We start from the raw sequence: 23417 nt of genomic DNA on the forward strand, positions 1-23417 counted from the left end.
TTTTAAAATCATAATACTGGGCCTGTATTGGTCATACTCCCCTATGAGATAATGGTATTTAAGCACATTTGATCTAAAATCATTAGAGTATAATTTTGCTTCAACAAGTATGAATAAAGACCTGTCTGATACCACTTCTAATGACTCTCTGTTGTTGGTAAGACTACGGCTCAAACAACCCAGGAGAGGCAGACAGCTGCTTTTTTTCTGATAATGTCCTTTTATACAATTAACCAGCAAGCTAAGAGCAAAGAAAAACTTCCCTCTCTTAGCAACTTTTATCTGGTTTAGATTCACGTACCCTGAAGGGAATAACTGAAGTATGCTGAGCTACATAAAACAAACGTATACTTTTGTAAATGCTGTTCTGAGTAAACAACCCGACACACACACTCGAAGCAAAGCTAGCACAGAAACCACTTACGAATCCAGAATTTACCTTCAGCAGGTTTAGCACATTTATGTGTCAGGCTTCCGATAAATTAGACCAGCCTTCCTCACAGGTGACCACATCTGCTGCTTGGTTATTTAAATACTTTTGCAAAACTAAAAAGGAAATGAAAAAGGAGGAAATAGAAGCCCAGTTGCAGTAAATTATCTTCAATCTTCAGGTAACCACACACCAAACATATGCCACTAAAATATTTCAACTAGAAAATGTTGGTTTAGACTTCACTGTTCATTTATTTATTTTCAGCACTTAAGTTCTTCAACCCGGTTGAGTGCATAGGGGAAGAAAAAGAAGAGGAACCACTATAGCTTTTTCATGGCCCCAAATGTTTAAAATATGCAGGAAATGATGTCAGCTCTTTGTGGAAAAGAATGGAGAAATATATCAGCGATAAGCAGAGATGAAATCCATGTTCTCTTCCATCGTGCCTACATCTTCCTCATGAACCAGGCAACCATTCTGATTTTGATTTTCTGAGTTTCTCCACAGCCATGTGAAATGTCATCATGTCAACAGTGGGACTGTTGCATGCTTGCTGATGTCTGATATGTAAATACAGGAGCCACATACAGTGGAGAGTTGGCACTGCCTGCCATGTTAAGCCTAAATTTCATCTAAACAGGATTTTGCCAGGATTTGTTTTTTTCTGTTGAATCAAAATCAGCACCCTCCTTTCCACTGATTCCTGGAATTTTGCCCAAAATTCTGCAAGTAATTGCTACTGTTATCTAAAAATGACAGCACTGGTAGAACCGAGTAAGTGATATTACCTTGACCATCGGGCCTTTCTGTTTGTCAAATGGTACCTACACACAGAGATGCTCACCCACAAACATGCACAGTACACCTTTACTAATACTGTATGACCGTTAGATACATGGAAATCCCCACTGAGAAAGTGAAATATGGTCTCTAACCATGAGGCTCAGAAGAACTGCTCAGAATGGAAAAAAAGCTTCTTCTGATCAAATACATTTCTTTAAGTAAAAAGAGACAGGCAGAAGTGCAGAGGAGTTTCCTTGGTAAATGTTTGGCATCCGGGCCTTCCTTATCTTACTGTGAGGTTTACGTTGGTGTATGTTAACTGATGCTTTAACAAGCCCACTTTATCAGCATGAGATACAGACATTTTAAAAGCAGTGAACTGACTGCAAAGTGAGAACTGGTATATAAACACAATTGTAGTTTTGTGATGTTCGTAAGTCACTAGCTATGAACAAACCAGCTCAAGAGTTTTGTCTGTTATACTCAAGGGTGGCAGTACCCAATTCACTCACAGTTCCACCATCGACATTAACTTCGCTCTTTTACCCAATACGGTTTTACTCCCACTTGAAAGAAAACACCAGTTACCTTTTAGTGTTCATCATCTATATCAAAATCTTTGTGATCTGAATTCTGGTGACTGGGATTTTCATAACACACTTTTTCCATCCATCAAAATAAGGTTGACACTGACACATTGCAAATGCTAACAGAAACTTGGCTCTCTTGTCCAGTGCTCAACTGTCTCTATATTTTAACATCTAAACAGTTCCAATGAACAACTGATATAGGTTCTTCCTTGATGTAGTAGTAGTTTACTCTAAACAGTTAATTTCTGGTAATGCAACTGCAGATTGCTATGCATTTTATGAAATACTACAACTACAAAACTGGACTAGCTGTGTTAAGTGTCTTAAAAGTTTGCTTAAAAATTAAGTGCTATGTAATTCCAACATATCTTCATTTCTACACATGAAGGAAGCAGTTCAAAGATCCCTTTCTCACTACAAGTTTGCTCTAATCGTGCTACAAACAAACCCTACTGCCATCTCCTTTTGTGTTCCTGACTTCTCCTTTTCACTCCTAAGTCTTATACTCCCCACTTCTCTGTTTTACATGAACTGACCTATGCCATCTCTCCCATATATCTTGGATCCCCGATTCTATGCCACTGCATTTCCCCTTCACTATTGCTCTCTGAACTTGGGATTGCTGTTTCTCCAACTGCAATTCATCTATATTCTTCCACTGATTACTTTCTCAGCACGCTGCAAAATTCTGAGAAATACTAAAGTCAATTATACTTTTAAACTGGCTCTGAAATCTAGAGCTAATCTACAGATTAGTCTTTCTTGCGCCTCCACCCCCATCCCCTGCCTTTTTTCCTGCATTCTTGATAATGCTTTTGTGAGGGAACTGTTTCCTCTACAACATTTGCAACTTCACCCCTGTACCTTTGTGGTGCAATACAATAAATAGATTGTGAAAATAAAAAGCTCACAATAAACAGGGGTGGGTGCTCTATTTAAAATATCAAATAGAGTGCAAAAGTCAGTATCAGATACTGTGGGTTTGGGTTTTTTTTTTATTTTAATGAAGTTTACCATATTATGACCAACACAGATCAGTAAACCTGTCAATGCCATCTATCCTTTCAGCAAAGCATTTAAGTAATGTCTCCTTAAACGCTCTGCTGAACACAGACTAAATTCTTCAGGTTCAATACAACTCAGTCCACACTTATTTGTTATAATAAACAATTAATTACATTTACCTATGAAGTCGGCAAGGCAAACAAGCCCTTCCTTTGACCTAAAGGTTACAATAACACTACTACTTAGATACAACATGCAGTGACAACCACCACTCCTAGACTATATGTCAAGCTACAGTGCTTACACACATACAAACACACTCATGTCATTTGAGCATCACCACCATGACATTAAGATGAAAATAAATAAATGACAACCTCTCCCTGAAGGAAGCAAACTGCACAAGAAGTACACCTCTTCTGAAACCTGAGGCAGACATGAATTAATGTTTCTGGTAGCGTTCGCGAGTATTAAGGTTTTGTTTTATTTGCTTCACGTTTTTCATGTTTCTTTTCACTTGGTTATTGCAGGAATAGACACGCTTCCAGACTGACTTGCTCAGCCAACCAATAAAACAGAAATGGAATCTAGTTCCTCCTGCCTTGTAACAAATCCATGGAATGTTTATCAATCTCCAGTTCTGCTTCCACAAAACTCACATATACAAGTTTTCAATATAAATGACTTTTTACAGATATCCATATTATAGGAAAAAAGCACTGTGCATATCATTTCAGTTTTTCTAACTTATTTTCAGATGTGAAAACACCCCAATTTGATTTTTTTTTAGTCACACTGTATGTTAACCCACTTATGCTAAATTGGTTCCCCCATTCTTCATAATAAGCCAGCTGATCAGAAACTGTGTGATTTTCTTTTCAGAAAGCCTTTGAGGAGGCCACAAACTTTAAACTTTCATTCTGTAATTGTCGTGCCATGTTTTTAGTACTTACTTGTCACAACAGCTAGAAGCAGAAAGGAACATTACAGAGAATACAAACAAAACAACACCAAAACTTACCCCTCTGAAATTCCAGCCCTTAGTAGAAGGAAACAAGGAAAAATTGTTCTGTTGCTGTTGTTTTGGCCTGCAAGATGAGACAAGGAAAAGTGCTTACTTTTTACATTTTTAGCTGTAATATTTTCTATACCAATAATGGAGGAAGATAGAGGGAGAAAAGACAAACAGACTTCAACCTGAGATTTCCTTGGCCATACTCCTGACAGGTTTCTCTCTTCAGTTTAATAAATAGTTTTAATTTATATTGAGAGCCAAAGAACATGGCAGCCTTACAAGTCTTCAGAGACCCACTGTATTGACACCTGGCAATAACCTCTCTTTGCTTCTACTGCTTTTCAACAAGCAGAGACAACCCTGACCTGAACCGTGCAGGCCTATGAAGCTGCAATCACGTCATGCAATACAAGATGGTGCGATGTGCCAGCTGTACCAGATGGGGAAACTAAAGAGACTTTAATCCCAGCAGTGGAGCTACGCTAAGCATCAATGTAAGGCAGTCATACCTTTGCGCCATGCTAAAAACTACAGAGAAGTTGCCTTCCCCGCTTTTACTCATTCTAAAGCCTCTCTCCTACTCTGTAATTATCCCTGCACAGTTACTTCTGAAAAATAACCTTAACATTCTCCACTTCACTCTTAACCAGTGCTTTTCATCAGTAAAATCTTACACCAGTTTGCTAAGGTAGGCAAACATTGTTGCAATTTTACACATGAAGTCAGACCAAAGCCTGAGCAAACCAGGTCCTGCCACCAAACTCTTTGCTAAGTACTCAGCACAGTTATTGCAACCAAATGACTGCACAGATCACAGAAACGATGACAAATAATAACAAAAATACAAAAAAATTAAGCAGCAGCACAAGACAGATTTTTCTTTGCAGGTAAAGCAAGGATCTGGGAGTAGCTCCCATCCCTCACAGCTCCTGAGAAACCTCAACACGCTGCATCCTAATTTCTTTTCTGTAAAGGTAAGACAGCAATAGTTATTCCTGTCTCTTGTCTGCCTGCTCTTCTTTGGTGTAATATACTCGGTGTATGAACATTTTCTTATTATCTGTATTAAAACGCAGAGCCCTGATCTAAGCAGATATTTTTAGATACTACCATAATGCAAATAATAATCTATAATAATGATAGTTGAGTTATTTTTTGTTACAACTCAAACTTCAGCATTAATCTTCTCAGTTCTGTGCCCCACCAGCCAGCCAACCAGAAAGAACATCAGAATTTCAAGCACATTGATAAAGAGTCATTAAAACGCACAAGGCTGTGCATCTCACAGATTTTGGCATTAATAAACCGTCCACTATGAAGTCCTGCTGCTACAGCTTTCCAATTATTAAGAAATTAAATTTCTAAACAAAAGATCTTCAGTGAAACCCTAACTACAATATGTAAAAAGAATATGTGATTAACAGTAACACAAATTACAATTTGTCAACAATGTTTCATATCCATTTTATTCAGTGGCATGCACAAATAATCTCACATTCAGACTTTGAAAAAACATTGTGTGCTTCTGAGAGTTATGCTCCTTAGTCACTGAGGCACTTTTCAAAAATCTCACATTTAAACTTATAAATCTATTTTTTCTTCTATATTTCAATATTGTTCTTTCATAAATTTTCTTTTCCTCACTTGTTAAGAAGCAAACTACACTAGTTCTGTATTAAGCAAGCTGAATAGAGGCAAAACAAAAGATACTTCAATATGAGCAAGTATGTCATGATTTCAAAGGAAAATTTAAACTTTGTGAGGAAAAAAAAATTTATTTCTTCCACAATCATCCTGTAACAAGAACTGGAAACTCCACAATAAGTAATAAATCAGTTTCATCATTCATCTACTCTTAACCTAATGCCATCCATTAAAAGAAGTCTGATGACTAGCAATTGTTATCATCAACCTGTAACTATCAAGTTCACCAAAAGCATCCCATACTACCTTGTGACAGTCAGTAAATTAGAGAGCAGACTTGACAGTAAATACACATTTCACCAGGTTTCACAGTGGCCAACCTCCTCCCTCATCTTACCAGCCAAGAACCTTACTTCATCTTGGTGAGAATGGACCTCTCCATTATTTGCAATGGTATCCCAGCTCCTTGCTTTCTTTCCATCATAGTGTCATTAAACAGCCCTCAACAGCTCAAAGAAAGAAACCAGTTTTACCAAAGAGAGTTCTTAAATAACAAGCTAACGAAACACATCAAAATAAGTGTATGCCCTTCCAAGACTTACCAGCTTGGCACATAAAGGGTGAAACACAATTCTTTTGTTTTTTCACCCAATTTGTGCAGCTGTCCTCTAGTCAGCAGAAATCAGGCTGGGGTCATTATTCTCAAGTATAATATACTCATTTACCACCCTATAGGCTACTCCAAATAATTTCTTCAAAAAACTTTTATACATCTGATCTAGCATTTACTGCCACATTTTCTATTCTCTTTTAAAATTCATTTAAGAATCTTTAAAAAATGAGATGCCCATATATGGTACAATAGAAATCACTTTCAGTGAAGTGGGAAGTAACAAAGTTAGTCTTCTGTATGGGAGGAGCTTTAACCCCTAACTAAGGGGGATAGAAAAAAGGCTCTCAAAATGCAGGATGGCATCCGAGTTTCAGAAATGGTTGCTATCTTTAAAATGGGCCAGAAAATAACCATGGGTATTCAAAGTCTAATCTGTGAACACAGTGAATACATCGAGTCTAACATCGTATTACAAACAACCATTTCATCTAATCATTGTATAAATTTATCATGACCTTAAAACTACCAAAGCTTCGTCCTCTTATCTTACTAAAGACTAATCTAGAAAATTCTGTTCCCATAAGTAGAAACCATCTCACATCCAGGCAAAATACATTCAGAGCAAGTTTATAGCAAGACACTATATCATTTAGAGAGTTTTACACCCACTTAGTTCAGAAATAAAAATAATTTACTGAACGAATAATAAAAATGATCACTGACATAAGTATGTAGCATAGACAACATTAAAATATGTTTAAAAACATGTTAAAAACATTAAAACATGGTTACTCAGGAAAGAAGGCAAGAAGAGATAAATTAGTAGGCACAAACAGTGTTAATACATTTGATTTTGAGGGAGACTTAGAAAAAGTATGAAATAAATTACTGTTAGAGAGATACTACAAGTCAGGCTTTTTCAGATGTGAAGAACAAGACAAGGATGGTTATTATAACTATATACAATGTAACTGATGCTCTTGAAATAAACGGAACAGACGATGATGGAACAGATCATGGCTGAGAAGAAATGAAATATATAATGTGTGAAGGAAAGAGAGGAGCTCCTCCCTCCAATTCCTTATAACAGTACTCTCAAGGCTATAATTCAGAATACTTGGTCTTTCTCACAAATAGTTTCACTTGGAAACGTGAAGATAGTCAACCTCTTCCTCTTTACAAGATGTTTTAACTGTTCATCTTCTATTCAATCTTTAGCCTTCCAGCCTTGAAAAAAAACTCAGAAATGACCTCTTCACACTTAAGCAGCGTTAGAATCCTTGAAATACTTACCAGGGAATGACTGAACTACACTGACTTGCTTGCCTGCTGGTTTCCCAGCAATCCTGCTCTTCCATAAAGATCATTGGGGATTTTATTGAACAAAACATTTATTATTGCCAGAATTTTAACATTGGTAATGTCCTTCTGAGCTGTGGCTCTTGAGCTTTAACCAAGGTGCTTCTGAAACTATTTTATGGCCTCTGACGTGCAAAAGGCTGGAGAGTAAATGGCGAGTGCATCAGACATCCAGTGAACAAGCAGCTTGAGACTGTAAGGTCCTGGATTCAGTGTTCCAGAAGAGTCCCTTAAAGTCTTAAGTTAGCAGGAATAAGAGTTATAATACTTTTAGTTGCCATATATTATTTTATGAATACTTTATTAGGATAATTATTGTAAGTCAGCCCCATATGCTTTTTCCAACACCAGGCTGTATGTATCTGGCCAACAGAAGTAGAGCTTTACAGAAGAAAACTATTTGGGGAGGATGAAGAAGGAAAGAAGGAAGGAGAAAGAATGAGATAAAACATGAATCTAAAAACTACTGCAGATAGAAAAATGTTGTTTTCTTTCCCGCAGCTAAATATATGCTACAGAAGTTCATATACAATAAAGACAAGATGTTGCCATAAACTCTGATAAAGTATTAAAGTGGAGAAAGCATAAATGTCAGTTGGTTTTTACTGTGAAACTTTAACTTAAAAAGATGCACCTCAGTCCAGACTGATGTAGATTTTATTTGGCTTACAGTATGGTTACATTGTCCCATCTGCTGCTTGCATTCATAAGACACAGTAATTCATAACAAACAAGCATCACCACAAATACTTGTCCCAAAACAAAACACAGATGCTTCTTAAAATGGTTTTGAAAAAAAAAAAAAATCCCTCCCAGTATTTTATACTTATTGAATTTAATAAGTATATATATAGCATGTCCCATTTCTGCCTATGAACTGAAAAGCAAACTTGAATTCTTTTCTTCTCACCTATCACCACTAGCAATAACATTTACAGGGCAGATGAGCTAGACTGCAGAGTTTCAGAAAAGACTAAGACCCATAACTGCTCTTGCTGCGTAAAACTCAGGATAGAACCCAGCTGCCTTCCCCAAAATTATGCTGACTACCATAAAAGTCAAAAAGTGTAAAAGTCAAAAGTTGACTATTGTAAAAGAATTAAAACTCATAAAACAATATTTCTGTCCTTAATATGTGCAGGTGTTTCTATTTAAGTTTTTCCATGCATACACACTATGAATATGCATAGGAACACATTTATTGGACAAAGATTTCTTTTTTCAAAATCTTTATTTAGACACAGGTTTTTTGACCAGGCAAATGCTCCTCCCAGAACAACTCAGTGATTTTTTGTGCAACTTTTACTGTGCTGTAGGTTACTGACATAATTACAATTGATAAATAAAACAATATAAAACAATCCAGAGACTACAACATCCACTGGATGGTTAATGTTTCTGTTACACTTAGGAAAAAAAAGAAAAAAGTGCATTACCTGTCTTAAAGCATGATGATGAGATAAATGAAGGATTTATAGTAGTTTATGTTAAGCTCACGTAGTTTTGACATCTTTATCTGATCCTGCAGTCTTTCTGCACATAGAATCAGACAACAGTTTTTTCTCGGTATGAACATCCATCCAAGCTGTGCATGCTTTTTGTTACCTGTTTAAAATATGCAGCTGCTGCACCTGTTTGAAGATGAAAGTGCAGTTCACAAAGTAATCTGTATGAATACTCATGCAGATGATAGAAGGGAAGCTCAAACAGAAACAAGCTGCTCTGAGACGTAAAAATCCTTTTCAAACAGCAAAAAATTAGATTGTTTCTACAGCTGTGAACATTTTAATAAGACACTGTTAAATAATAAATAGTACCGAGTGTTCAGAAGTATTTCCTGGAATGTCAACTGCTGGCAACTTATCAGAAGTGTTCAGTATGTTCATAAAAGCACCTTTTTTTTTTTTTTTTTTTTTTAAAGTTACTGGGATATATTTGTGATATTAAATTAATAAGCTTTTCAGAGAGGTTTAACCTCGTGAAGCCCAAGATATGCAAGAGTATTTTTAAGCCACACAGGTTTGAAATGCTGATGCTATCAGATGTTTTAAATTACAGAAAACAATAAAAGTACATTTGGTATTGATTTTAAAATCAGGGGAAAACATGTCTTTGACCTAATTAACAACAATACTGATTACTCCATTTGAAATTGTACTTTAAATGTCAAATAAATGTCAAATGTGCCAAAAGGAGATTGCATAAAGTTTCAAACATTTATGTTTGATTTATCAAGGTCCAATTCCACAGACATGAGTTCAAGACCCCAAAAAGTCAACTCACAGACACCCAAAAAAGATCAGCAAGATTGGACACTTGCTACCTTGAGAGGAGGGGAAAAAAAAAAAAAGAAAGAAAGAAAAAAAAAAGAAAATGAAAAAAAAAAGAAAATCCCCTCCCCCCCCCAAAAAAAAAAACAGATGAAGGATTTTCTAGTAGCTGCACTGACTTCCTTAACATAAACACAAATTTTCATAGTTCTACTGCCATAAACTGAGTGTCATAAACACATGCAGCATGAAAAACAGCCCTTGTGAATCTGGATGTATGCAAATGAAAGCCCGCATCACTGAAGCAGGTATATTCACCAGTGAGGTGTCCCACACCTACTCTTTTCCCATGCTTTCTTCACATTTGTTTATCCAATGAATCAATGCACACACTGTAAAATATCCCATCACAACTAAAAACAAGGAAGCTACCTAATATCTTCCATTTCTGCATTTGATTAATTTCACGTAAAATTAAGTCCGTTTTATGAAGTGGAAAAAATTTGAAGATTAAGCCAAGTTCTACCTTTTGACCTAAAAATCAGAGTTTACTTCTGATACTACTTTTCAGCTTCTGAAGAAATACAGGCTTCATTTAAAACTTTAAATATAATTTAGTTCTTCATTTTTAACTACTGCAGGACAATGAAATCAATTGTACTTGATATAAACCACTGAAAGAGTATCTCCTTGACCTCTATGGACCGTATTCACAACTGAACTGGAAAGCCCTGGCTACCAGCCGATAGCAAGTCACAGGCACTTCTGCAGTTTGACAGGCATAGCTGCGTTTACGTCAAGGAAGACTAAAAAAGACTCCTACATTATTTTTCTGTAACAAGATACGATTATTTCACAAATATTGCAGAAGATGACATTAGTAAGATTATTAGCTGGCTGGCTTTGAATGAGCAGCTTAAAATTATTCCTATAGTATTTCAAAAATATTAAGAAGAGCTGGCAATAACATGTTCGTTAATTTGGTTAGCTGTTACATTATCCCATTGCCATATCACGGATACATGTTGAATTCTTTACGAAGAGCAACAGCTCATCAAAAAGAAGTGTTTGCTCATCTCCACCCCACAGTCACCTGTACAGATAAGATCCTCTGGTCCATGGGAAAAAAGATCTGATGGCAATGCTTAAACGGCCCTCATCGTGAGAGCGCCAGAGAAATGAAGCCTCCAGACAAAAAGTCACAACAATATTCATGTTCAAGGAAACACAAGAAGTTTATTCCATTTTGTTTTTGAAACAGAAGCAACCTCTTATCAAGAGCTTAATGCTGGGAAATCCACTTAATTTAGCAAGACTGGACATTACCACTTAGAGGGAAACAAAAATATTCACCAAAAAAATAGTAGACAAGGGATTTCTTCCAGCCTGTGAAATACAACCTAACAATATTTTCACTGTTAACCTACAGAGAAGCCAGTAACACTCTTGAAACAATCATTCAGATGCCATCACACCACACTCCCGATAATGAAAACAAGTCTTTTCTGAAAACTCTCTTGTTTGGATTCATTATCATCTGGCCCTCATTTTAGAGGTAAACATGAATTCCCACGAAGCAGTGGTTCTTTCACAGATGCTATTAAAAAGGTCAGAAGGACTGAACAAAGACAGCAACATTATTTAAAACAACATTTGGGGCAAATCAATATAACAGAAGATTTTAAAATAACTAATTCATTTCCCCATTCAGACCTTTATTGTTTTCTGCGCGGTGGCTTGTATTTCAACATGAAGAGACCAAAACATATGGTCATAGTAAAAAACACCAAATAAGATTGCTGTCATTAAGTCTATGATCAACTCAGAGCATTCTGTAGGTTGAAAAGCAAAAAAACTCCTGCACTCCTTTTAAAAGGATGCTATATGGTATTTTTCACACCTAGCTCTCAGAGATACGGCATTAAGCCAGCCAGTCAAGCAAGGAAACTGCTTCTATAAAATGCAATCAATTAAAGTGGATTGCAACTTCTAAAATACTTTTTCATTGAGAAAGATTATTCTTGTACGAAGGAGTGTGTTTCAAATGAAGGAGCATGCTTTAGACTGAGTGACAAGAACCACTCCTGTAATTTCTTTGCAAACAAACTGCCTTATCTTGAGATCGTAACAGGTCTGTCACCATGGCAGCTAATAAACTAACTTTCCAGAGCGTATGCAACCATGCCAGTCGCTTAACTTCCATGGGCAGTAGCTATGCCATAAAAAGTCAAATGTACCATATGATTCCACATCTATGCTAATTCTGTCCTCACGACTAAAGGATTGCAGGTTGCCATGTCAAATCCATTTAGCTGCTTTGCCATATATAGGCCAATAACTGTGATGTAAAATGCACTAAAGGTTCAATTCTGCAGCAGTCTGGGACTCTGCTCAGGATACAAGCAAATATTTCACTATGACATAATTAATACACAAACAACAGAACTATTCCCACATTTAAAGCACTGTCAACTAAACAAAGGCCACAGTATCAAGCAGCGAAAAAAGGCAGGAATTCGTCAACTTGCTGATAATATTCTTTCATGGGAAAAGATTTCAGTTTTTTGAGGGTTTTTTTTTTTCTTTAAATCAAGTCTTACGGAAAAGCTTCAGAATTTTCAAACAATCCTTTCTCAGTTTTACAGAGCTTTTTATTTAGAATTTTAAACTACTGTGAGTTGGGTTTTTTTTTGGTGCTGTTTTAAAGATCAACACCCAATAAACATCCTTTTTTTTATTTGAGGGGAATATGAAACCTGGCAGAGGAGTTCATCAGATTATCAACAGGTGAAAATAAACATAGCTACGCTTAACAAAGTATTTCAGATACTCACAGCTGAAACATCTTTAGACAAGCAAGTATTTTTAGTAAATCTGCTTATAGTTTTCTTTACCAATTTTAATACCACCAGTTTTCTTTACTAAGCTACCAGTATATTCAATTTGTTTGAACTCAGTTATATTAAGTGCTCCAAAAAGAACTATCAGAGGCCCTGAATCAAAGTTTAAAGCAATATGCTATACACACACACACACACACACACACACACACACACACACACACACACACACACCATTCATCGAAATCAAACCATGCAGCTTCTAGATTTACTAAGTCTTTTTAACTTGTAAGACTTTCACTTGCATTAGTAACCGAATGCACGTTGCAGGAAGCCAAATGAAACGAACAGTGAGTTCATTTCCACTTCATCTTCATTTCCATCTGTCATGGTAAGGCCTATTAAGCTGCATATATATCTAGAAGAGCAACTATCAGTCCTCTGGGCTTAGAATTTTAGCAAAATGATCTTTGTAATTTCCTTATTTAGCTTCAATAGAGTTTTTTAGGTCTTCAAAACAAATTAGCAGTTTTTTAATATTGATTACTTCAATTTCTATTGCTGTTATAACTCATTAGGACTTTGTCTTGCGGTGATAACTGCCCTTTGCTTTAGAAGACTTTTGTCTATGTAGGAGCTACCAAGTCAAGCCCTAACATGCTTTCAAATTAAAAAGCTTATTCGTATCAAAAACACCAGACTGATTTCCCATTTGTTCCGAATGGAAGTGAAATAAATCAAAACAAAGCAACCACATGCACAAAAGTCAGTTCATATGTATACGGAGAGGTACTTCTCAGAACAAAAAATTTCAATAAATACTGCATCCTCTGCCATCAGAGTATTCCGTTTAGCAGAAACACCAACAAATCGTTAATTTATTTCTGCAAAAATCAGCAATACTTTTCAGGCCAATTTATAAACAGCTTCTAAAGTCAACAAATACTGATCACTACGTGACTTCTGTGATCTGGATCTACACCACACAGTGATATCAGAAAACTGTCAATACAGCTGGATCAGGATGGATTACATAAGCCCACTTACATAATAAATAACACTGTCAATCAATGTAAAATATAATTTCTGACCTGAAGAATTTGTACTATGTAATTGGTATTAGAAGTTCCTTTCCAATTTTAAACATTTAAAGCCACTGCCAAATTTTATGTCCAGTATTTCTGACACTATTCACTGGTCTGAGGAAGGATATCTCAATGTTATATTTAAATCATGCATGCACTCTGAAACCAAATACCTCTTCAGTAAGAATATGTGGATTATTAGCTAGTAGAAAGACATCCTATTAAGTTAAAAAAAAGAAAAAAAAAAAAGAAAAAAAAAAACCACTTCATTACTTCCATGATTTTTGAAAGGATATTTAACTTGAGATGCAAAAGCAAAATGTTTCCAGTTGTTCATTATTATCCACAGCTGGGTTCCAGGGGGAACATTTTTTACATCAGTGTTGCCATAGTAATTACTATAGAAATCTCCCAACGCAATGAAGTAAGACCTGTTGAAACCATCACTCCATGAAAGCTCCGTTCAAAGTATCAATTCAGGACAGAAAACGTTCAGTTACCTCTGCTTCTACCAGCAGCAACGAGTTACATTTTCTAGCCTTTTCAATATAAATCCACTAACTACACCACAGCACTTTCATCTCAACAGCACTTTATGAAGAAAGAAAATTTAGCTAAAATAATTTTCTTAAGACTACAGAATCCTGTAATTACTAAATAACATTAATACCAGTGATGGCTCTGAAAGTATATACTTAATACCAGTGATGGCTCTGAAAGTATATACTTTGACCTGGGACAAAATAAAACAAAACTAATAAAAAATGCATTTACAGCTTTGGAAGTTTGGGTCCAGGATTTTCAGAAATATATATACATATACACACACATATACACTCACTCATTTTTTTTCCCCCCCTCCAATTTAATAAAATTCCTGAAAAAACAGAAATCAACATGTTAAATGAGACGAGGGGATCATACAGGAAAAGGGATTTTGCTGCAAAGTAGACCAGTGATGGGTTGATTTGCAAATGGAGGAAATCTGCATCTCTTTCAAGTAGAGGTTGTCTATGACCTGGAAAAATAATTCTCTTTTTAACAATAATCTTCTCATTTTATCTTAAGGTAATTGATAACAAATCTCATAATTGATGCAAGTACATATTTGTTTTGCTTCTGCAATCTTGGCCTGAAATAGTATGTCAGGGCAGCAAGTTTAAGAATTAACTGTGCACCCTGTAAGGCAAACCACATTCTTCTATCTGTTTCTAATGTATTAGTGTATGTTGTGATAGACAGAAGGCAAAGTCAAATAAAAATTTAGGCCTATGACTCCAAATTGCCTGTTCTATGATGTTTCCTAAAATAGACACAGTGAAAGTGCTTAAGGGTCAAAAAGCAAGCATGCATGAAGGCTGCACGCAGGAAAACATTGTAAGTATCACTTGTACACACCTTCAAGGAAAAATTACTGCCAACAAGTGTTGGCTGTGCCTTTTAAGATTACCACTTATATTATTTTTGCTGTAGGAAGAAACAAAGAGCCCAAACAAAATTACTTTACCATATAATTATCAATATTGATAAGCTGTACACACTGCTGTTTCTTGTTCTTCCAAAAAACCAAAAACTTTCCTACCCAAGCACATTGCAGGGGAAGGAGCTAACAGAGTAACCCAGAACATACATCAGCTACTGAAAAGAATCTCTGAAGGCCCAGGGAAATAAACACAGTTGTTACAAAACTTTAAAGCTTTTCACAGTTATTTATGAAACTAAGAAATAATATAGTTTGGCCCAGTAACTGCAGCAATAATGTATAATATCTATAATACAGTTCGTTTCAGTAACTCATGAGAAAAATCTTTAACCTAAGTTTGCCAGAGATTATTACTTCATTTCAAATAAATATTTTTAGGCTATTTATCCTTGCACATATTAACATATTTTCAGCACATAAGTAAGTTCAGTATCAACTTTTTTCTCTATTAAAATAGTCCATTATTCGTAACATCTTCATAATACATAGAGAAGATTCTCTCTGACATGTGGAAACAATTTGCTTCAGACTTGCCAGTTATTGTTTTCTGCTACACTGCTGAATGTTAGCAATTACCAGTGTTTCATTCTGTAGTTTTGTCAGGTTTTTGTTATTTCACTGCATTTATAGTGATCATCTTTCCTCTGAAACTCTCCTTATGCCATGACTTTAAATTAATACATGCCTATCTTTTCTCTCTTACTCCTGGCTGGTAGCTGATCTATTCGGGTTTCAAAGAGATATATTAAATTAGATTTAGGAAGTATGTATATGCTGTAGTATTTCATTATAAAAACTAGAAAATTTGCTAATTACAAAAAACAAGAGAACAATCTTTTCCAGCCTGAACACAGAAAGCACCAGACCAGGAAGACAGTACTCCAACTTACTTTGGCAGTTGGAGAGAACCAAAGTAAGAGTCATGAAGCCCAGGAGAAGAAATCGGAGATGTTAATTTGATCAGGGATGATGGAAACATAGTTTACAGCTTCCTTCATGGTCATTGATACCAGAGCTACTGTCAGTAGCCATCAGAGTGATAGGAACGTAATGTAAACATTCCTACTTATTTTGAATATTCTGAGTATTGAGATTTAATTTGTTGTGAAGTATGCTACTGTAGCCAAGCTGTTGGATTTTTTTTCCTACTGCTTATGCTATCTCTCTTGATTAATCAAATGCCACCTTGCCTTCTGTATAGCACTTTTCACTTTGAATGTTCACTTTGAATGAATGCATCATAAACTGATATGAAAGGAGTTCTCTTCCCCCAGTGTTCTCCCCACTTCCAAATAGAGCAGGAGTTTGCACTAAATGCACTAAATATTTAATAGTGTACCAATATCAGACCATATTTTAGGACAGGGTGTCAAGCATAGCCCTCACTGAAGCTAAAGAAAAAGGAACAGAACAAAAAAACTCCAAAAAGGTGAATTATATGACAAATAATTAGTTACACTGATATTTGGCTCACATGTTAAGGGCTGAAAACACTAACTGAAATACTGTAGCTTAATGGCAACTACTTGTTTTCTTTATCAGCATCTTTTCATCATTATTTACCAGAGTAATTAGAACCCTACGACATGAACAAATGTACCACAATCACCTCCACATTTCCTTTCAGGAAAGTGATGTACAGATGAAGTGTTTGACCTTTGCTCAAAACCGCACACAAAAAAATCTGCAGAAAAATCCAACATTAGTAGCCATATCTCCTGATTTTCCAGGTTTCTTTGCATTAGCCACAAGACCAGACTCCTCATCTTAGTAAAAATCCTTTCTAACCTTGCTATTTGTGCTCCCACCTTACCCATATTGCATAAGATATCCTTCAAGACTGTACCTGCTGCGAGATTCAGTGACAGCATTGTTTGTCTAATAGCAAGAGAGACAAATCTAAACTTGACAACCCTGGACTGAGAGAGAACAGCTATGTATCAACTTGATGAGTCAGTCTCTCAGGAGAAGTGATGTAATGCTAGGTGTGGAGCTCAACCTTGCAAGTCTGACACTCCAGTATGGGCTCTGTGTTAAGGGTAAACATTAATCTTAAGAAGCTGCTTTCTCATTCTTAAGAGAGCCAGGTGGTACTGGAATTACGTGAAACAGTGGCCTCATCTTATGCATAGCATAGGACCTCATGATCTCAGTCAGAACGTGAAGAACAGAGAGAAGCAGCCCTGAGCACGTACGATGACAGCAGAGGCAGCAGCCTGCTCCAAGCAGACGCTGCCTTTTTTTAGCCACACACACCCAAGAAGATTCGGCAAGGGGCAGAACCGATGAAGACTGGTTTCCTGTGGAAGCAGGCCCTGTGTTTCCTCCCACCCCTCCGCACACCCCCACCCTCTCTCTCATCGCCTCTGTGACGCTCTGCCATGAGAAGGCTGCGGGCAGGTTCAGAGCAGCGCGTGCGCTCGCTGGCTGCTTGGCTCCTGTCAAATGCAGCCTGAAAGGGCTGTGTTCTGGCAGCCTTCCGCACAACGGCTGGACTAAGTGCAGTCTCTCACCTCCACCCATAAACACGAATTTTAAGATAGTTGTGTAGCTATATTGTCTCTCGTATTTCTGCTTTTTTAAAAACTTAACTGAAAAATGGGTTGAAAAGTTACGAGTAAGAGACAGACAGCACAGTCATATAACACTTCCTGAGGAAACTAGGCTGTCTTTGAACCACACACACACGCCCCTTCCTGCAAATCTAACTTTTCTAGATACTTTGAAAAGCAAAGTAAATAGTCCCATACCTTCCAGCTCCCCCTCCCCCATTATGTCCTACCGGGACAGAAGACAAAGGTTTTTATTCCACATCTGTCATAGCTTTCTTCTCCAAGTCTATGGGAAGGAAAAAGAAAAAGTCTATTCTTTCTTCTTTAAATTGTCATAACGTATGAACGACCTTGCTGTTGGGAAAAAAAAAAAAAAAACTACGATTTTTCTGAAGTGCAGAAAACCTTGGAGAAGGAGTTGAAATTCCTCCCAAGTAAAAAAATAATAATTCTAAAACATGCAGAAATGTTATATTAACACTGTATCTGATATTCATGGAAGACACATGATATGGAAGACTGCTTGAAAATAACTGAATACATAAAAAGGTTTAAGACACCGATTCTAAACTTGACTACAGCACGAGAATAAAACACAGGAAAGAAAAACTACAATATTTTCAAATTGTCTTAAGAAGGAGACCTTCCAATTAAAACAATTTCATCTTTGTCTAGTAGAAGGTATGAAAAAAACAGTAGTAAGCTTGCAACCAGTGACTTCTCCCATTAGCAAAAGCCTCAGCGAACAAAAATTTTCTACTGAAGGGATAATGTATTTGAGATTCCATTGCTAAAATAATACTAAGACATTAAATAACCATAGAAGACAGGCATTGGAAGCATGCTCTGATACCATGAGAGTTAATCTTTGCACAGGAGATTAGAAGGTCTAGTAGACAATAATACAGAATAAAAAGCAGTTTTTACGACACCTTTACAACAGCTTGACACAAAGAACTTTCCATTGTTACAGCAATCTCAAAGTGTATGAGTCACCATGTAAAGAACCTGAATTTCTAGATATTTGACTTCCAAATAAAGGTATGTTAAATAACTAAGCTTGCCTTCCTACACAGGCTACGATAGGCAATCAAGGAAATCCACGTGCTTTGTTAAAATTTCCATTTCAGAAAGTTTGTAATGAAGCAAGGCCACAGGTGTCCGTACTGATCCCATATTTTCTCTCTATATCACAAAAGTTTGCTTGCCCAGTCAATTACTAAGTTGATAGATTAGGCTGAGAAAAAGGGTTAGCAGTTTCACCAGGGGAAATACAGCTGTAAGACAAGCGTGTTGTTTCACCAGATTACTATCCTCATCCATTCATCGTGCTGATGCAAAAATCCTAAATCAACTGTGACCTGATGAGGGATGAAACAGTTCCTGGGACTAACAGTACTTTGGCAAAAGAGAATGCCACAGACTGCTCGCTGGGCAAAAACATTATTTGGATCACTGATTTAAACAGCTTGAGTTAAAATGGGCAAAGAGAATAACACTCCAGATCTTTGGTGGAGCTTGGTAACATATGTCCACTTCCTTTGAACATGAGCACCAAAAAGATTAGAGTCCAAAACAAGTTTTTGCCAGTTCTAGAGTCTTTTGTCAGTTGGTTTGGGTAGATTTGGGTAGAATCAGGACTGAGGAAGTACTATAGACTTTATCATTTTTCTCACATTACCTCCAAAAGAATCTAATACCTTTCTGTAGGGTGCTAACAGTCCGAGAGCATCTTAGATCACCTGCATGTCTTGAAACAGGAAATACTATTGTCTCATTTGGAGGAAACCATTGCCAGAATCAGCTGCCTGTTTTCTACATGTGCCTTTGTCATTATCCTGTTCTTGTGTAACCTATGGGATGAAACAACTAATTCTCTTACACAGGTTTGCAGTGCTTTGTAAGGAAATATTATGATCTCTAGCAGGAGACACTGCTGATACAGGAAAACTTATTAAGGGCCCCATGTAAGACCAAAATTATTGTTATCAGGGAAAGAGACAAAGGCTGTGGGTATCACAGGGAATACTCTCCATGAGGTCCCAGGAGCCTTTGTAAGGTTGAATCCCAGGACACTTTCCAATCTTGCAAAGTAAAAGCAGTATGCAGTGGACATCCCATACTCAGAACGTCATTAGAAGAGCACCAGGGAGTGCCTTGGGTGCTGTCATAGAGCAATTTCAGATCTTCCTCTCACATGAGCAAGAAAGCTTTGCAGTACAGTAGCAGCCCTACTCCAGGAACGGCATTTTAATCGCCAGGGAGGACAAGGGAAATATTGGCTACACAATCACCACAACAGCATCTGTCATCTCTCTGATGTCGGAAATAACTAGATGTTCCCAAAGTCAAACTCAGTCTTTGAGACAGGGATTTAACAGACCCAAACCATGAATACTGGTGTCAAGAGCCGAGCATCTGGCAAAGTGCCAATCATCACCTCTGCTAGTGCTGCAAAGGGATATGTAATAAAAACATGCCAAGGCATCAGAGAAGGCACTTTTTGCTATGTGAACTGTAGAAACTTTTGTCTCTTTCCACTAGGGCACAATGAGGCCCGCTCGCTCTGCAGAAACAATCTCCCTTCCTGCCCTTCTGTGACAATTAGATGTTTCTTTAGCAGGACCAGTCACTGAACCGCTTGAGGGAGAAGCATGGCAGGAGAAAAACCTGACCTGGTCCAATCTATACTGTTTTTCCTTAGAAGCACAGAACAGAATGAACATTTATAGACATAGTGTCCTTCAGGGAAGCAGGGACAGCTGCTTCAGTTGCATGAAGTAGACACATAACAGAAGAGCATGAGAAACAGCTATTCAGTTTATGCCAACAAACCTGCTGTATACAGTGTTTGTAAATTGCAGCGTACAGAATAAGGATATTTAACAGTTCTATCTTGATGTAAATGGGCTATTAAGACTCTATAGAGAAAGAAATGAGGTATAGTAAAGGTGGTCTGCCCTGTGTCCTCAGCTTCTCAACAGAAAACTATACAAAACACACATACAGACGAGAAGGACACCACTGGTCAAAAAAATTCGGTCTTCTATGCATGGAATACATACACACCGAGAGCAAAAAACCTGAAGCAATAACCTTCAGAGAGGAAGAAAAAAAGACAAAGTTAAAGAGATTTACCACTTGAATATTTGATACAAATACTCAAAGAGTACCATGAAACCAAGGATCGTGATAGTATTAAATCCTCTAAGACAAGGAACAAACACCACTAAATGGGATGTCTGGCTAAGCCTGAAATAGAACAAAAACGTTATGCATTTTCTAAGCTAAATATCCTAAGCAGTCAGTCGCAATTCTCACAGAAAAAACAAAACAACACCTATTCATGTATCCTTGGTAAATACAGCCCCCTGCTGCCCAAAATATAAAATTTGTAACATAGTCACCTTCCTGTCATGCACTTTATGATCTTCCTGCAACTCTTCCAGTGCAAGTACTTTTTAACTGACATATGAAAACTACATAGCAAGAGCTATTAAAAGAAATCCCATTTCCTGGCATCTCCAGTAAACTGAAAATGAAAAGATTCTGAATAGATGAGTATTAAGCAGCCATTGCAATACCTATGACAACCTTCCCTCTAAACTCCCTTTCCCTGTGTTTAATCACCATCAATTATTTTTATTTTTTTTAATCAATCTATAAGCGTTGAATACACACACACACACACGTGTGTGTGTGTGTGTGTGTGTGTGTGTGTGTGTGTGTGTGTGTGTGTGTGTGTAAAATATATAAAGGAAGAAAATATATTTAAGGGAGACATAACTTCTGGTCTTCACCACAGAATGCAAAACAAGACAGAGAAAACACCACTAGAGCAGGAAACATAATGCCTATATTCCTGCCTGTAGATCAGATTAATTTTCCTGAATTTCACATTTTGCTTCCTACAATGATATTTAAGTGCAAATCCAGGAAAAAAGTGCACGCTCTTAAAACTCACTAAAGGAAAAGTTAGTAGCATGTTATATTCTGATGAATTTATCAGACGCAAGACTAAGTTATTGTTTTTTAAAAAGTCCTTGTATTTAAAAGGTAAACATGCAGCCAATTGTCTAATACCTAGTGTCCGAAAAGTAAGATAAAATCTACAGAGAAGGAAGAATGGCCACATCTCATTGTTCCCTAAGCATCCTTATATTCTTAGGCCATCAACTCTCTCAAATGTGACAGCCTATATCCATATTTTGTCTCTGTGTGTGTATGTGTATATATATGTATATATACACATACACACATATATGTAAACGCATATGCTTAATGAGTATTAGTGGATATTCCCAAGCATTTGTAAGTATTTTTCAATTCTTTGTATTTTTTTATTCATTTATTCTTATTAAGCTTCTGTTCATAATTACCTTAATATGACCTATTAGTATCAGCCCAAGTTTCTTTTTCTCCATCAAAAAAAAACAGTTCTACAGATTTTGCTGTGAATTCACCTCTGTGGTTTTACGGCAACATAAAGACATGTTACCACAGAAAAGGTATCTTTCAAACTCCAGACATTTGCAGGAGACCAAAGGCACCCAGCTTGAAAGCAATGTATTCAAATTATCCTCTCCTATAACCCTTATCTATAGGTACTTTCAGGACACACAGGAAAGTGTACTTGATTAATTGAATCCATTCATCTTTTCTCCAGCTTCCCCCCCCCCCCCCCCCCCACACACACACACCAGAAAGACGTTAAAACCTCCCTTTTCTTTCTGCTCTCGTTTCCAAATATTGGCAGTGTTTAAACGTTCCTACAGAAACATCATGTTTGTTTTCTTTTCAGACTTATTCACCAGCTCCCTCTACGGTCAGACAATTAACTGAAATACATAAATAATCACTTTTTCTATTTGAAAAAAAAAGACTTATTATGGGTCTTAGTATAAGAGTATTAACCAGAAGCTGTACCGTACTATCTGTTGAATAACTGCATCAAGTAATAAGAGACTGTTTATAACAGATATTACAGACTTAGTGAAAAGGAATCACAAGCAAGGATAAGATGCTCTAAAAGAGAAACAGAGTAAGGATATAGGAAACAGTCAGCAATGACAGATTACAGAGATTTTTTTAAGTTAAAAAAAAGCTCTCATACTTTCACGCATCATACATGCATATGCACACCCACCCATTCAGAGAATCAAGCTGTTCTGAAATAGACAGAAATTCACACTATCCTACATTTTATATGTATTTTAATTGCAATTTTCCTTTTCTTTTAATTCAAATAGTGCTAATTAGCATTCTTGCCTCCTCCGAATCTGCCTAAAAATAAAAAATACTCCACACCGAACCACAGTATCTAACTCAACAGTACTTAACTGAATTATGAACCTATGCTATTAGAGAGCGAGAGCGCTCTTTTTGGCTTTATGTTGAATTCCTTCCCTCACCCTGAATTCTATAGGGAACAGCATAAATCTCACTTATCATATAGCGTTCTTAACAGCAAGCTTCCAAACAAGCAAACACAGTAGAATCTGAGCAAGGCACACTGTTTTTCTATTCATTTTAAAATTATTAACAGAAATTCTAGCAGTAAATTATTAATCCCCCCCCATCCAGGCAGAAAAAGACAGTGCCCATCCATTAAATCTGGCTGTGATTTTGTGTATTTATTAGAAAGAGCTAAACTAAGACTCTGGTTTACACTTATGACACTTCTTAAAAAAAATTCCCCCTTCCTTACAAGGAATCTACAGAGCTTTTATCCTAAAGTGATGCTAC

General features: G+C 36.7%; 1 protein-coding gene across 6 annotated transcripts in view; it reads right to left on the reverse strand.

Annotated features, from left to right (window-relative positions):
* Window positions 1-23417, reverse strand: part of ARHGEF3 (Rho guanine nucleotide exchange factor 3) — a 144599-nt gene that overhangs the window by 96495 nt on the left and 24687 nt on the right. For 3 of the 6 annotated variants that reach the window (XR_010391259.1, XM_064518930.1, XM_064518929.1), the window contains one exon: window positions 3833-3899. The exons of the other annotated variants lie outside the window; for them this stretch is intronic. Coding sequence is in view for 2 of the 3 variants with exons in the window: in XM_064518930.1 (XP_064375000.1) it covers window positions 3833-3899 (67 nt within the window). In the remaining variant the exon portion in view is untranslated. The remainder of the gene's footprint in view (window positions 1-3832; window positions 3900-23417) is intronic. 6 annotated transcript variants of the gene reach the window in all.

Source organism: Dromaius novaehollandiae, chromosome 12, assembly GCF_036370855.1.
Source record: "Dromaius novaehollandiae isolate bDroNov1 chromosome 12, bDroNov1.hap1, whole genome shotgun sequence".
NCBI lineage: Eukaryota > Metazoa > Chordata > Aves > Casuariiformes > Dromaiidae > Dromaius > Dromaius novaehollandiae.